General features: G+C 40.7%; 5 protein-coding genes across 8 annotated transcripts; 3 read left to right on the forward strand and 2 right to left on the reverse strand.

Moving 5' to 3' along the window:
- Window positions 1-176: 176 nt before the first annotated feature.
- LOC111479357 (probable GTP diphosphokinase CRSH, chloroplastic) lies at window positions 177-4,256 on the forward strand. 2 transcript variants are annotated; one of them, XM_023123966.1, is made up of 5 exons: window positions 288-704; window positions 2,200-3,132; window positions 3,224-3,514; window positions 3,677-3,910; window positions 4,045-4,256. In XM_023123966.1, the coding sequence occupies exons 1-4, from the start codon at window positions 288-290 to the stop codon at window positions 3,809-3,811; spliced, it is 1,776 nt and encodes a 591-aa protein (XP_022979734.1). In that variant the 3' UTR covers window positions 3,812-3,910; window positions 4,045-4,256. The 2 variants fall into 2 exon arrangements, with proteins under 2 accessions (XP_022979735.1, XP_022979734.1); XM_023123967.1 differs by having other exon boundaries at window positions 177-704; window positions 3,677-4,074.
- LOC111479391 (CBL-interacting serine/threonine-protein kinase 1-like) lies at window positions 4,188-7,160 on the reverse strand. Its single transcript, XM_023124028.1, has 12 exons — window positions 6,945-7,160; window positions 6,776-6,838; window positions 6,624-6,695; window positions 6,418-6,525; window positions 6,246-6,326; window positions 5,962-6,141; window positions 5,595-5,816; window positions 5,380-5,484; window positions 5,180-5,296; window positions 4,911-4,973; window positions 4,742-4,816; window positions 4,188-4,525 (listed from the first exon to the last, which is right to left on the reverse strand). Exons 1-12 carry the CDS (start codon window positions 7,092-7,094, stop codon window positions 4,436-4,438), a joined length of 1,326 nt encoding a protein of 441 aa, XP_022979796.1. The 5' UTR covers window positions 7,095-7,160; the 3' UTR covers window positions 4,188-4,435.
- An 811-nt stretch (window positions 7,161-7,971) lies between these two features.
- LOC111479444 (late embryogenesis abundant protein D-29) lies at window positions 7,972-9,155 on the reverse strand. Its single transcript, XM_023124120.1, has 2 exons — window positions 8,739-9,155; window positions 7,972-8,624 (listed from the first exon to the last, which is right to left on the reverse strand). Exons 1-2 carry the CDS (start codon window positions 9,079-9,081, stop codon window positions 8,074-8,076), a joined length of 894 nt encoding a protein of 297 aa, XP_022979888.1. The 5' UTR covers window positions 9,082-9,155; the 3' UTR covers window positions 7,972-8,073.
- Window positions 9,156-10,035: 880 nt separating this feature from the next.
- Window positions 10,036-11,699, forward strand: LOC111479426 (diacylglycerol O-acyltransferase 3, cytosolic-like). Its single transcript, XM_023124093.1, has 2 exons — window positions 10,036-10,447; window positions 10,773-11,699. The coding sequence occupies exons 1-2, from the start codon at window positions 10,058-10,060 to the stop codon at window positions 11,382-11,384; spliced, it is 1,002 nt and encodes a 333-aa protein (XP_022979861.1). The 5' UTR covers window positions 10,036-10,057; the 3' UTR covers window positions 11,385-11,699.
- Window positions 11,700-11,793: 94 nt separating this feature from the next.
- LOC111479468 lies at window positions 11,794-14,127 on the forward strand. 3 transcript variants are annotated; one of them, XR_002717642.1, is made up of 2 exons: window positions 11,794-13,396; window positions 13,650-14,127. XR_002717642.1 is itself a non-coding variant. In XM_023124150.1 (1 exon), exon 1 carries the CDS (start codon window positions 12,595-12,597, stop codon window positions 13,297-13,299), a length of 705 nt encoding a protein of 234 aa, XP_022979918.1. In that variant the 5' UTR covers window positions 11,794-12,594; the 3' UTR covers window positions 13,300-13,644. The 3 variants fall into 3 exon arrangements, 1 of the variants encoding a protein (XP_022979918.1); XR_002717643.1 differs by having other exon boundaries at window positions 13,679-14,127; XM_023124150.1 differs by lacking the exon at window positions 13,650-14,127 and having other exon boundaries at window positions 11,794-13,644.
- The last annotated feature ends 8 nt before the right edge of the window (window positions 14,128-14,135 follow it).

The raw sequence follows: 14,135 nt of genomic DNA on the forward strand, positions 1-14,135 counted from the left end.
AAAATTGACTAACAATAAACTATTAATTAGTATTTAATTTGAGAAAAAATAGAATTAAATTAGTATTAATTAGTATTTTATTTTTTGGATATAAATTAAAATATATAACAATTAAAAAAAGGATAATTAGTATTTATAAAAACAATATATTAAAAAAAACAAATAAAACCCATGAATCCAACCTTTAATTCGTGTGGCAGTTGCGGCGTCTGCGTCACCTTCATTCAAGCTCCTTTGAACTCAATAATGGCTCCGCTCCTTCCGGATTGAGCTTCAGACCCACAATAATGGAGCTCTTCTCCGCCATTAATCCTTCCCCGGACCTCCACTTCCTCTCACTCCGTTCTCTCACCGACTGTCATAATCTTGCCCCTCCCAATCTTCTCCTCCGCCACTGTCCCCGCCCCCTCAAGCCTCTCGCTCGATACCGCCTTCTGTATTTGCGAGCGTCCTCCACCTCCGGCGCACCTGATCTTCCCGCCACCGTGCCGGAGCATGCCGGCGGGAAATTAGTGGTGGAGCTCATCGGAGCCTTCAATGAGCTTACCGATAGGATGAATCTCAATTCCACTAGTTCGTCTGTGATCCTCTTCGTCACTCTCAAGCTCTCGATCCCTATTTTGCAGAGTTTTCCTCTGCTACCAGATGGCCGCTCTCCGCTCTCCAAGGCCTTGTCTGTGGCTCTTATTCTCGCCGATCTCCAGGTTTTCTTGCTCTTTCTAATGGCGTTTCTGTTGTTGATACTAATTGAGTTGCTATCGCTTCGATTCTTTGTTCTTATGGTCTTGATTGTTATTTGATTGATCGATCGTATGCTTTAGTTTAACTATTGTTCAATCCATAGTAGCGTTGGTTTCAGAGTTTGGTTGTTTAAATCTCATTTGCCTGCTTTTCGCTACTGGATTCTCTGCAACTTCCTCAGCTTCCAGCTTAATCTTTCCTTCTCTTCTTTATCAAGTTCAGAAACTTTTGTGGCTTATGGTTAGAGGAGATTACAGAGCTTTCTGCTAAAAGGTAAAAGTATGTAATTTTTTAAAAATTAAGTTAAAAATCAATCAGAGGCTTATCGAATAATTCCCATATAGTGTATTAATGATTTGTTGATGGGTTTTATGCGAGCAGATACGGTCTTCTTTTGGATTTTTCATTTTGGGCTTCTGAAAAATTTTAAAACCTGTCTGATACAGAGAGATTTCCACCTCTTTATAAGCAATGTTTTGTTCCTTTCTGCAACCGATGTGGGATCTTACAATCCACCTCCTTTAGGGCCTAACGTTCTTGCTGGCACACCGCCTGATGTTTGGCTCTGATACCATTTGTAACAGTCCAAGCACACCGCTAGTAGATATTGTTCGTTTTAGCCTATTACGTATTACCGTTAGCTTCACGGGTTTAAAACGCATCTACTATTGAAAGGATCTAGCCCTACTTTGACCAGTGCCTCGTACTATCCGGTGACTGGCTCTGATACCATTTCTCAAATTGTGTGTGCATCCTTGCATAGGGACCACGCAAGCAGATATTGTCCTTTTTGGGCTTTTCTTTTTAGGCATCCCTCAGGTTTTTAAAACACATCTGCTAGGGGGAGGTTCCAAACCCTTATAAACAATGCTCGTTCTCCTCCAGATTATCCACCTCCCTTCGGGGCCCAACGTCCTCACTGGCACTCGTTCCCTTCTCCAATCGATGTGAGACCTCCCACCAATCCACCCCCTTCGGGGCCCAACGTCCTTGCTGGCACACCGCTTTGTGTTCACCCCTTTTCAGGGCTCAACCTGCTCACTGGCACATCGTTTGGTGTTTGGCTTTGATACTAACTGTAACATCCCAAGCCCAACGCTAACCGATATTATCCTCTTTGGATTTTTCCTTTCGGCTTCCCCTCAAGGTTTTTAAAACGCGTCTGCTAGGGAGAGCTTTCCACACTCTTATAAAGAAGGTTTCATTCTCCTCCCCACCGATGTGGGATCTCACTCTTTAAGTTAGATTGTTGGGGATGTAGAAACTAGTCGAAGAAGAGATGGAACTGAATGCCTGAATGCTTTCTGTTGCTTATTTTTGCTTTAACATCGCAATAGGCATTGTTCTTAACGGGAGCTCTATACTGCTCAACAGCCTTTTTCTGTGAGTTTCAGTCTGAAATTGATAGATTTGAGACTTTCAGTCACTGATACATTTTGGAACAAACCATTATCACAGATGGATGCAGAAGTTATATCCGCAGGCATTCTTAGAGAGGTTATGGAGACTGGGGGAATATCCATTCAGGAAGTCAAGAACCAGATAGGCATTAGTACTGCTCATTTACTGCACGAGAGCCTACGTGTGAAGCTGATTCCTTCAAGAGTCGATATTTTCGACGACGATAGTTCAGCTGCTTTAAGAAGGTTCTGTCTTACATATTATGATATTAGAGCCTTGATTTTAGAGCTGGCTCTGAAGCTTGATTCAATGAGGCATCTCCAATTCTTGCCAAGATACCAGCAGCAGATGCTTTCTCTTGAGGTTTTGAAGATCCATGCACCATTGGCATTTGCAGTAGGAGCCAACTTCTTATCACTTCAGTTGGAGGATCTTTCTTTTCGTTACTTGTTTCCTTGCTCCTACTTCTACGTAGATTCGTGGTTGCGAAGCCACGAGTCGGGAAGTAAGTCTTTGATCGAAACATACAAGGATAAGTTGGAACAGTCCTTGAAGAATGATCCTATATTAACAGAGATGGTGGAAGATATTTCTGTCAAAGGTCGCTATAAGAGTCGATCTAGTACCATGAAGAAACTTCTGAAAGATGGTCGAAAACTCGAGGAAGTTAACGATATTCTAGGATTACGCGTCATACTGAAGCCTAGGTCCGGGACGGATTCATCAGAAATGGGTGAGAGAGCTTGCTACCAGGCAGGTGAAATTATAAAGTCACAGTGGAAAGAGATACCCCATAGGACTAAAGACTATATTGCAAGGCCAAAACCCAATGGCTATAAGAGCTTACACATGGCTGTGGATGTGAGTGAAGAGAGCAAGACAAAGCCATTAATGGAAATACAGATACGAACTACAGAGATGGACAAATTGGCTGCTGGTGGAACAGCATCACATTCATTATACAAGGGAGGTCTCACAGATCCAGAAGAAGTTAGTATCTATTTTAATGGTTTAATACACTTGAATTAGTAGTTTTGTTCTATAAGTTTGAGATTGATGTGGTTGTTTGTCAATGCTATAGGCTAAGCGGCTCAAGGCCAAAATGTTGGCTGCAGCTGAACTTGCTGCTCTACGTCTTAAAGATTTTCCATCGTCTAACTATAAAGGGATACATACTGACCAAAGAAGTCGAGTTTTTGGTCTTCTCGACAAGAACGGAGATGGTAGGATAAGCATTGAGGAGCTTGTTGACGTCATGGAAGACCTCGGTGTTGACGCCGCCGGAGAAGATGCACGAGAGATGATGCAACTTCTGGATTCAAATAGTGATGGCTCTCTTAGCTCCGACGAATTCGACTTTTTTCAAAAACAGGTGAATGTTTCCTGGGCATATTTCTAGATTCTGAGACGATTATGGTTTGCATATTTAGATTCCTAGGCATATAATTTCCAAAAACATGTTTGTTTTTGGTTGTGAAACATGTTACCTCTGCCTTGTTGTGATGTATGACAAACTATTCTTTTTTGTTCTTAGGTTGAATTCATACGCAGCTTGGAGAACAGAGATGATCAATACAAGGCTATACTAAATGATAAGCTCCAAAATGACGACGACAGTGGTTTGATACAGGTCTATAGTGAAGAGCTCGGCAATCAACTTGCCACATAGTCTCGGTATCAGACTACCATTTATCTCGACGAGGTTAGGAAACTAAGTTTCTTTTGAGTTACATTTTTAGCTTCATGGTTGTGAATAATTGTTTATAAGGTTGAGAAAAAAAGCCAATCGACTTGCCACATAGTCTTGGTATCGGACTGCCATTTATCTCGACGAGGTTAGGAAATTAAGTTTCTTTTGAGTTACATTTTTAGCCTTCATGGTTGTGAATAATTGTCTATAAGGTTGAGAAAAAAAAGCCAATTCCTGTGCAGCAATATGATTTGGAAGGGCTCATATTTTCATCAGAAAATGTAATCTTAGATCGAAAGAACCCAAGATAGGATAAAGTAATGTGTATATCAAATTGTTTAGAAGATCTGTGTTATAAAAGAGGAAGAGAACTATGATTATATTCTCAAACTTCCATCATACTTATGAACTTTGTGTTCTTATACAACATTTGGTATAGAGTTTTACATACAAGAGGATACAAAGGAGGCTTCCTGCCATGTAATATTTGGCTCTACCTATTATCTACATTTATACCCACTTATGCACCAATCAAAGACTTTGAAATCAATCCAAATTATAAAATTATAATGATTCTACTAGAAATCTGTGTATCAATTTCTTCTAACATGTACTGTTTACTGCTAAGGAGCTTGAATTATGCCGTTCGAGCTCTGGGTTTGTGCCCAAATCATTTGATAGCCTTTCACACAACTGCAGGGTTTGAATTGAATTGAATTGATATTAGAAGTAAAGATTTTTTTTAATAGAAAAAAGTGGCTTCCTTGGCACGAGTTTTTCTAATCTAGTACTTTGGGACTCTTCCGAATGACCTTCTAAATGCTTAGAAATATATATTAAGAGCAAAAAATTGTTCTAAGCATGTAAAAATCATTCAAAACCGACGTTTTTTTACTACGAAATGTGTACCTGTCTGTAAGCTGATGAATCTCCAAAAGATTTTTTCAGTTCAACTACATGAAGCAACGGGCTTATCTCAAAGACCTGGGACAAGAATTCAGCAGATTTGGTTAATGGGAGCAACTATTGGCATCAAGGTCTCATGAAATTTAAAACGTAACCTTAATGACATTTTTACCTCTGCCACAAATGATAGATTACTTAGGCTTCTTTGGCATCTTACCTCTTGCATCACTTTCAACTAAAGACGCAGAAAAGAAAAGATGTTACAGGCATGTTGCAAGAAAGGGAAACGGCCTTATAAGGGGTCGTTTGTAATTGAGGGGTCGTTTGTAATTTAAAACGGCAGGCAACGATGGCCACAACTCTCACTAACCCATTTCCATGGATGGGTTAACGATGTTGACATCTACCACACTCTTTCAATGCTAAGAACTGAGTACCAACCTTTCCACTTTTCTTTTGGACTCGAAATCCCATATCTGTTGCGATAATTTCAATTCTCTCAAGCAAGTCCTTGGCCGAATGGTTGGATGTAAATCTGATCTTCCTCTCGGAAACATCCTATGATTATTCAGATTAGAACGTTAGGTAATCAAACAAGGTTATAAAATGAACAAACAAGCCTTCTGCACTTGTACTCTCACCTCTTGCTCAAAGAAACCAGACAGATCCAGACTTGAAGACATCCCAATTAACTCAAACGCATTGATAATAGATGGAGATTTTGGGCTGTTTTCGACGTCGGATGGCTATGCCAAAGGTATAAATCCGAAATCTCATCAGTAAAACATGATAAAACTGGTAAGAAGGGGTGGGGGAAAAACAAGGAGAAACAATTTGTCTCTCTCTCTACATATACCTCATCAGGCGTTGAGATGGCATCATCCTGATCATCAAGTGGACCCTCCTCCTCATCGTCATAACAAGGAGAAGCAGGATTATAGTCGGTCTTGAACCACTCATTCTCTTTAATTCCTGCTATTGTAATGCGTGTGTTGGGATTGGGGTCAAGAGTTCTCCCTATCAACTTTCTGGCACCTGCCGATAACCATTTGGGTATCTGAAAATCCCCCCTCAAAGTCTACAACGAACGTTGATGCATATAAATATTCTTGCTAAAGGGGAACCAGAAAAAGAGAGAGAGAGACAGGGTATCGAAAGAATACAAGGCATATGTTAGTTTCTAGTTTGTTCTTTTTTCCCCCAACGTAGTCAGTTTTCGGTACCTTTTTATAAAGTAAAGATAGATTGGTCTCGTCGAAAGGAAGACAGGCCGTAAGAATGACATACAAAATAACCCCACATGACCATATATCAGAGGCGGCTCCATTGTATCCTCTGTTAGCAAGAACCTCTGGTGCAACATAGTTGGGACTTCCACAGGTGGTGTGCAGCAAACCGTCTTCCTAAGGCCATAAACTATCCATCAATTCTAGTTCTTCAACTACGAATTAAGTAGCCAAGATCTAGATGTACATGATCTCAAAAGTAGATTTCTATAGAATATTACCCTGCAATTCTGCGGTAAAGCACTGAGGCCAAAATCAGAAATCTTAATATTTCCCTTGTCATCAACAAGCACGTTTTCCAGCTACAAGGATCAACCGGCAAAAACATATCAAATAAAAATGGTATGAAGAGTGACTGTTTCACGAAAGGAGACAGAAACCGCATGTAAATACCTTGAGATCCCTGTGGTAAACTCCTTTTTCATGGCAGTAGCTGAGACCATCAATAAGCTGCTGGAAGAGCCTTCGACCTTCCGCTTCATCCATCTTACCTTTGGATTCCTAAAACACGCACAAAGTAATCTCTAACTCAAACTCCCCAATTCTATGACTATGTCCAACAGGAGTTCAACCAAATCAACATAAAAAAAAACACTTACAATTCTATCAAACAATTCTCCACCAGAGGCGCACTCCAGAACCATATAAATCTTCGTCTTACTAGCTAAAACCTGTAACGTACATACAAAGAAGTTCAAAACACTAATTTCTTCACTAAATCCATCCGAATCACGCTCGTTCGAATACAAACCTCATAAAGTCTTACAACATTCGGATGCCTGAGGAGCTTCAGAGTACTTATTTCACGCTTAATCTGCAATCGATTCCGATTCCGATTCCGATTCCGATTGCATCAGTACGATTCGCTAAATAACAATAAGAACATAAAGAAAAAAGGAAGAAATGAAATGGAAAGAAACCTGGTCGGAGAAGTTGAGACGGAGAATCCTAGTCTTGTCGAGGATCTTGACAGCGTAACGGCGACCGGTACGGATATCGGCGGCCAACTTCACCTTGCCGAAATTGCCTTCTCCAAGAGTCTTCCCCAACTCATAGTTCCCAACTCTCATTCTCCTTCTTCTTCGTCTTCCTCTTTCACCACTGCGTCTCTCTCTGCCAAGTTTGTGGTCTCTCTCTCTCTCTCTCTCTTCTTTTAAATAATTTTTTAATTATTATTTTATTCATTTATTTTCTTTTTTGGCCTTTTACATGGCTTCGCGCCTTCGATTATTGAACGATTCAATAATAAAAAGAATGAAACCCCACGCGCGGGAACAGTACGTGACAGTCACTTTTAATGGCAACCACGTACTATTGACCCCACGCGCTTCATTGGGTTTTCTTTTTCCTTTTTTAATATCAATTTATTTATTTGCTCCAATTTTCTTTGGATGATTGCATTTATTTTTTTCCTTTTCTTTTTTCCGCCTCCGAATTTTACCTGATGATATTGACTTTATACATAAAACGCCACCGTTTTTGTCTCTTTGTGTTAAACGTGAGTCTTGCCATTAAAATAATTATAATTGGTTATATAATTCTTGTCTTTACTTTTAAATAATAATTTTAAAAAATCTTTATCCTTTATCCTTATCCTTTTCAACTTTTTTATTTTTGGTAATTTTTAGAATTTTATTTTGGCTAAATTAATAAAAATAGAATATTTTTTAAATAATAAAACCATTTTAGGAGTGTTTAATGAATTTTTAAAATCATAAAATAATTAATTTTGTGTATTTGTCAATTTTAAAAAAATCAAATAAATTCCAAGTCTGACATCATTTAAAATAAAATACACAACACGTGGGAAAGTACTTACTAAAAAGTGCTTTTATCTTTTTTATCTTTATTTTATTTTATTTTATTTTATTTTGTTCGCATTTATTTCGTGTCTCATTTATTAAATAAATGAAGCATTATTAATAATAATAAAAGTTCAAAAATAAATAATTATAAACCATTAAAAACTATTTATTGAAATCTTGAAACGGAACTCTCTTCTCTACATTATAATATGAACATACACTCCCGCCACTGTGCCGGAGTTATTCACAGCTCGTCGTCCGCCCCGATCTCCGCCTCCGACCAAACCACGTCGTCTTTGATCCTCTGCGACTTCTTCTTCGCTGCCTCGTATTGCTCTTCCATCTTCTCCTTCGCCGCCTCGTATTGCTCCCCTATCTTCTCCTTCGCCGCCTCGTACCCGTCCTTCGCCCAGCTCTTCATCTTCTCCTTCGCCTCCTCTGCTCTTCCCGCCGCCGCCTCCGCGCTCTCCTTCGCCTCCTTCCCCTTCTCTTTCGCTTTCTCCTTCGCCGCCTCCGTTGTTTCCTCTGTTTTCTTCTTCGCTGCCTCCTCCGCTTCTCTCGTTTTCTCCGCCGCCTCACCGGCGACTTCCTCGCCTCTGTTCTTCAGGGAGGCGGTTTTTTCCTTCGCTGCTTTTGCTGCATTGGATGCGTATTCTTTCGCCTTCTCTGCTCCTTCGGTTGTCTTCCCGGATGCCGTGGTCGCCATTTCGGCCGCCTTGTCCTTGGCATTCCCGGCCTTCTCCGCCGCCGTGTCCTTCACTTCTCTGCCCTTCTCACCACCGCAATGTCCCGCTTCTATCGGAGAGGAAAATATCTTTTTAGTAAATTCACAGAAAATACTCTAGAAACTTCCAATTTCGAAGAAATTTGTTCAAAAATTTCAAAATAAAAATTTATTAAGAACAGAACCTGAGGCGGCATTCCCCATTTTGTCCTTGGCCTTTTCAGCGGCACCGGAAGTGAAATCAGTAACTTTCTTTACGCCATCTTCTTGCCGTTCATTTTTCAGTCCAAGTCCGCCGGATATCTTCTCTTTCGCCCATTCCGTCCAAGTCTCCGCCGACTGATCCTTTTCCTTTTCATCTTTCGCCGCCATCTCGACCTTCATTTCTTGGTAATCTCGAGCCTCCTCCGTCGACGGCACGTGCACCACGTTCTCGCTCCAGCAAAAACTCACCGTAAAAACCAGCAACGCCACCGCTACCGCCACCGGTAGAGAAATCCGGCAACGGTGAACTTGAATCGAAGGCATTTGGGTTGATGGATTGAAAGTAAATAAGTGAAATCGTCAAGTAGAGTGAAGAAAATTATCCTCCGGCGACATGGGGAATTTAGGGCTTTTTTTTATAGTGGGGAAGCGGTAAACGGTGAGTAGACGTGGCGGAGGAAGACGGGACGATACGTGGCGTCTGGAGAGGTCGGTTGGGGTACGGATTATGCCACGTGTTAGCATCAACTTACAGGTGGCATGTTGTTGGGCGTTGATGCTCTTTTGGGGAGAGCTGTGTACACGTGTCTGAAAATATATCTTCTACAAGAAGCGAGAGAGACCAATGAGTATGTCGAGCACTTAAAACGATTATTTTTTAAATTTCATACGCCAAATATTTTTTCTTTTATTTTAAATAAGGTACGAATATTCATTAAGGTGGCATGCTTTATCTTAATTTATTTTAAAATAATTATTTCTTAAGAAAATGAAAATAAAAGAAAAATATCAGGTTAGACGAACCTGGAGCATAAGCTCTATTGCTTTGCTTTAGGCTTTCTTAAAAGACCTCGTACCAATAGAGAGAATATTAATTCTTTATAACCTCATAATCATTCTCTAAATTAGTTGATGTAGGACTTTTATCATCTAACATTTTTAACTTAAAAAAATTAAATAAATTAAATGATTTTTTGTTTTTTGTTTTTGTTTTTTTGTTTGAATGGAAAGGGAAAGCCAAAAACTTAAAGCGGTACACGTCAGCATCCTACGTGTTCCCACGTGTACTATCTCCCAGCCATACAATCCACGCTTTAATCATCCAACGGCAGGGGTTAATGCAGCGCTTCCGCGGGAACGTAAGAAGCTCGTGGTCCACGTGAGTCGACACGAGGTCCTCCATCTTTCGAATCAAAAGCCGCCACGTCATTAAAACTAGTTTCAAAATTCGATTCGTCGCTTCTTTTCCAGTTGAAATCTTCAATCCATCCGTTGTTTCGAATCCGTTTTCCTCAAATTCATGGAGGTCTCCGGCGCCGTTACCCGGCGGCTCTCTAGCCTCTTCCGCTGTGAGATTGTTCAATCCGTTGATGTCGCCAGCGCCGATGCACGGCGGGCTCCCTGTAGCCTGTCCGTTTCCGGTGGCTCTGTTAGTACTGGAACTCGCGTTATAGGCCTCGTCGGTCGTCGGAATGTAGATTCTTCTAGGTTTTCTGATAATGGTCATTTGCGATATTATGTTGGACCGAATTGCCAGGGGAGGAGATTGAAGAAGGAGAAGGAAGCGGTGAAGAAGAAATTCAAACTGTTGAAAGGATTGTCCGGTTATTCATCTACGGATCATGAATCCGGCTTAGTATTTCGACTTGATGATTGCTTGATCGGAGACTCTCAAGCGGATCGCTTCTCTGTAAGTTGAACAATTCTGTAAAATCGCCTCAAGCATTTTTAAAATCTCTTGACCTAAATCCGGTTTGATCGCGCTACTTGATCTGCACCAGCTGAATTATTGAGATGTTTTCTTCTCGTTATCCGAATTAAGTACTATAAATTATCCATGTTCAATCGGAGTTGAGCTTGAGATTTCTTTGCAAATATTTGCGATCCAATTCTCTTGTTTCTGCTCGATCGCACTAGAACTCAATCTTCATGAATGATTTCTTGTTGTATTTGTTTTGGCTGCATAGATTGGTTGATAACAACCATTGATCGCATTGTTGTTCCCTTAATTTCAGATCGAGGAAACAAGGGAGGCATTAATAAGACAGCTTCAACAACTAAAATCTGAGGAAAAGGACCAGAAAAGAAAGAGAAAGCTAGAGAAGGCCAAGCTGAAAGCAACTCGAGCAAAAACAATTCACAAGTCATCATCATCTTCATCCTCTGAATCCAGTGACAACGAAGGCTACATGATCAACACAAGGTACCGAATAAGGAAGGCACTTTCACAGCCATTCCCAGATCAATGGAAGACAAATGGCATTAAAGAATCAACACTGCCTCCTCCTTTGCAATCCCAACTGCTCAATTCCGACACTAAAAACATCGGCGTCGCACAATCCGTATCTGTAGGAAGGGTTGAAGTGTGCATGGGAAACAAGTGCAAGAAGGCAGGGGCAGCAGCATTGATGGAGGAATTTGAGAGGGTGATGGGGGCTGATGGTGCTGTGTGTGGGTGTAAATGCATGGGAAAATGCAGAGATGGACCAAATGTGAGAGTTTCTGGTGCTTTGGCCAGACAAAGCTGCTCTGCAAATCCTCTGTGCATTGGAGTTGGAGTGGGGGATGTTGGTAGAATTGTAGCTGATCACCTTGGACAACAAGGGGGGCTGAAACAATCAAGGTAACACCTGCAACTGATACTCATCGGAGAAGCTAAATGATGGGTTGGGATAACCAACTTTTTGGACCCAAACCAACTATTAAAATTTCAAATTTGTCAATCCAATCCATGGAAGGAAGCTAAATGCTGAATCCCAACTCAACTCGATCATGGAATTTGAGTTCTGCTGATTCAGGCTATTCAGGTTATAATTAGTTTACACTCTTGTTAAAAAATATTGAATTTACACGATTTCAATACTAATTACCTATCTTCAAATATTTCACTTACATTGTTGCTGCAACGCTTAATGAAAGAGTCTAATGTCTTTTGCTTTGAATTTGGACTGCTACTTGTAATTGCCTGCTGCTGCTGCTTCACTGCCACTTCCAAACTGTTCTTCTCATCCCCATCCAGCATCTAAATTTCACCATGCTAAACACTAACCATGAATCCAAGCTACAAATCTATGCATTAGAACGGGTTTAAATCCTATTTTGGTCCCAACAAGTTGGTATCGATTTTTTCTTTTTATTACTGAACTTTCAAATGTTATATATTTTAGTCCTTCTCACATATTTATTTACGTGATGAATCCCGGTGTCATACACCTGTGTTATAGACTTATGGGAACACTACCTGCAACCCCACTATTTATTCTGTTATTGTCCTCTTTAGACTTTGCAATGATCTAAGCCCACTACTATCTGCAGATATTGTAAGCGCACTATTGTTAGCCGATATTGTAAGCCCACTATTGTTAGCCGATATTGTAAGCCCACTATGGTTAGCCGATATTGTTCTCTTTAGACTTTTCCTTAAGTTTTCACACCCTTATTAAAAATATTTTTTAATACTCTTTTACATACCAACCTTATCTTCAATAATGCCGTGATTCAATAGAACATGTGACAATTTTGGGTGATTCTCTTTGCATATGGAACCATGGAAACTTTCATATCAAATGGCAGAAGCTTATTCCTGTTATAGTCCATCTCAATTGAATTCCACGTAATTTACAATAATGAAAAACACGTGCTTATTTTACAGGTCTTGAAGTCTAGACGTATGGTTTTAAAAAAATCACTAACCGTTCCTTTTTAAAAAACTAATGCTTCTTTCAAGTTTCTGTCTCTACTTCAAGCTTCACAGCCCCGGATTTTCTCGCCGGCTCCGATTCTAGGGTTTCTGTCCCGGCGAATGCTGCTGCTGCTGTTGCTGTTGCTGTTTCTCCGATGAATCGGCCGCACTGCAACCATCTTCAATCCAACTCCATTTCTAACTGCCACGAATGCGGGATTTCTCAGTCCGTATGCTGGATCCTCCACAATGTCCGTTTCAAAGCCTCCTTCCGTCGTCTCTGCACCAATTGCGTCCTTAAGAACAATCTTTCCCGTTTCTGTCCTCTTTGCTTCGATATTTACGACGATTCGACTCCGCCGTCGTCTCATCAGCGAGTTATGTGCTTCAGATGCCCTTCAATATCTCATATCTCTTGCACTTCCTTTCGTTTTTCTTCTACGTTCCTCTGCCCTCTCTGCTCCGATCCTTGTTTTGCCTTCTTCGACGGTTTCGACTCCGGCAGCCTTCGCCAATCGGAGCTCGCCGTTTCCGTTTTGGCCGGTAGAGACGGTAAATCGGCGAAGGCGATTGTCGCTGCGGCTCGTGTCGTCGCTCAATCCATGCGAAGAGCGGCGGCTGACGCTAGGGCTGTAGCGGAGATGAAGTTCAGGAATGCTGTGTTCGCTAAGAAGCAGGCTACTCTAGCCTTGGAACGGCTTGCTTATCTTGTACTTCAGGAGAAAGACAGAAATGGATATGCTAAAACTAATGGAAATGCTGCTGCTGGTGCGGTGGAAGAAGAAGAAGAAACCGAGCTACAAGGTGAAGTGGTAACAGCCATTCTTGAGCGTATGAAGGCGAATCAGACTCAGTTTTGACGAAGGTAGCTGATTAAGGAAACAAACTGTAGAGTAATCCTCTTCGACTCGCATTCAATCGAGTACCTCCAAGATTCAGTTGAATCAGGGCGCAGAGGTACTATTTACTCATCCATGGAAGCTTTGTGGATCGATGCAGTGACGATTTTTCTATATTCATAGGTGCAAGAACAAATCAGTAAAAGGAAGTGTGAATGGATTTCCATGTAGATTTCAAAATTTCAACATTATTTGATTGTTCTTGAAGTGTTATTGAGAATGAGGCGCTTGTTCTGCTTTATCGATTCCAATTCTTCATTTTATCACTTCTATTTGCTCTATATATAGTTCTCAGCTTCTTCTTCATGCAGCTCTCTCTTCTATCGGCCATTTTTATCAGAATCTCATAGCTTTTGAGGTATGAAAGCCATTGTTGCCGCCTTCAAGCTACAAGAATCGCCACTGCGGAGCCACGGTGAACATTTGATATTCAAATACCAGTGGCGGCGGAACGGTGGCCATATCAAGACGCCGGCGGCGATAGATAGTGCTGATTTCAACTAACAAAGTATGGTTCTGCGGTGAATTTTGTGAGATACCATCATTTCGTTTCGTTTGATTCAGATTATAGACCGAGTCTGCTCGATTCAACTCGCTTCCAGTTAACCGAGTTGACTCACTGAATTTCCCCGTCCATAAATAATTTCTCTGAGTTGGAAAAAAAAAACCTCTTCTTTTTCCTTACAACTAGTAAAGAACGTTACTTTTGAGAATAATATCTATAATTAATTAATTAGTGGGGTTTCGGGTTTCCCCCTTTTATTTCCTTCCCACGAAAAAAAAAAAAAAAAAAAAAA

The sequence above is a fragment of the Cucurbita maxima genome, unplaced genomic scaffold, assembly GCF_002738345.1.
Source record: "Cucurbita maxima cultivar Rimu unplaced genomic scaffold, Cmax_1.0 Cma_Scf00005, whole genome shotgun sequence".
NCBI classification, from domain to species: Eukaryota; Viridiplantae; Streptophyta; class Magnoliopsida; order Cucurbitales; family Cucurbitaceae; genus Cucurbita; species Cucurbita maxima.

What these genes read in the sequence shown, in the direction of transcription:
- LOC111479391 (XM_023124028.1), bottom strand. Translation starts at nt 7,094, where the DNA reads ATGAGAGTTGGGAACTATGAGTTGGGGAAGACTCTTGGAGAAGGCAAT. An exon ending in TATCTTTACTTTATAAAAAG is followed by an intron (nt 5,817 to 5,961) that starts GTACCGAAAACT and finishes CGTTCGTTGTAG; the next exon opens with ACTTTGAGGGGGGATTTTCA. An exon ending in ATTCATCAGCTTACAGACAG is followed by an intron (nt 4,526 to 4,741) that starts GTACACATTTCG and finishes CAAACCCTGCAG; the next exon opens with TTGTGTGAAAGGCTATCAAA.
- LOC111479426 (XM_023124093.1), top strand. Translation starts at nt 10,058, where the DNA reads ATGGAGGTCTCCGGCGCCGTTACCCGGCGGCTCTCTAGCCTCTTCCGC. An exon ending in CTCAAGCGGATCGCTTCTCT is followed by an intron (nt 10,448 to 10,772) that starts GTAAGTTGAACA and finishes CCTTAATTTCAG; the next exon opens with ATCGAGGAAACAAGGGAGGC.
- LOC111479357 (XM_023123967.1), top strand. Translation starts at nt 288, where the DNA reads ATGGAGCTCTTCTCCGCCATTAATCCTTCCCCGGACCTCCACTTCCTC. An exon ending in TTATTCTCGCCGATCTCCAG is followed by an intron (nt 705 to 2,199) that starts GTTTTCTTGCTC and finishes CCATTATCACAG; the next exon opens with ATGGATGCAGAAGTTATATC. An exon ending in GTCTCACAGATCCAGAAGAA is followed by an intron (nt 3,133 to 3,223) that starts GTTAGTATCTAT and finishes TCAATGCTATAG; the next exon opens with GCTAAGCGGCTCAAGGCCAA.
- LOC111479468 (XM_023124150.1), top strand. Translation starts at nt 12,595, where the DNA reads ATGAATCGGCCGCACTGCAACCATCTTCAATCCAACTCCATTTCTAAC.
- LOC111479444 (XM_023124120.1), bottom strand. Translation starts at nt 9,081, where the DNA reads ATGCCTTCGATTCAAGTTCACCGTTGCCGGATTTCTCTACCGGTGGCG. An exon ending in AATGGGGAATGCCGCCTCAG is followed by an intron (nt 8,625 to 8,738) that starts GTTCTGTTCTTA and finishes CCTCTCCGATAG; the next exon opens with AAGCGGGACATTGCGGTGGT.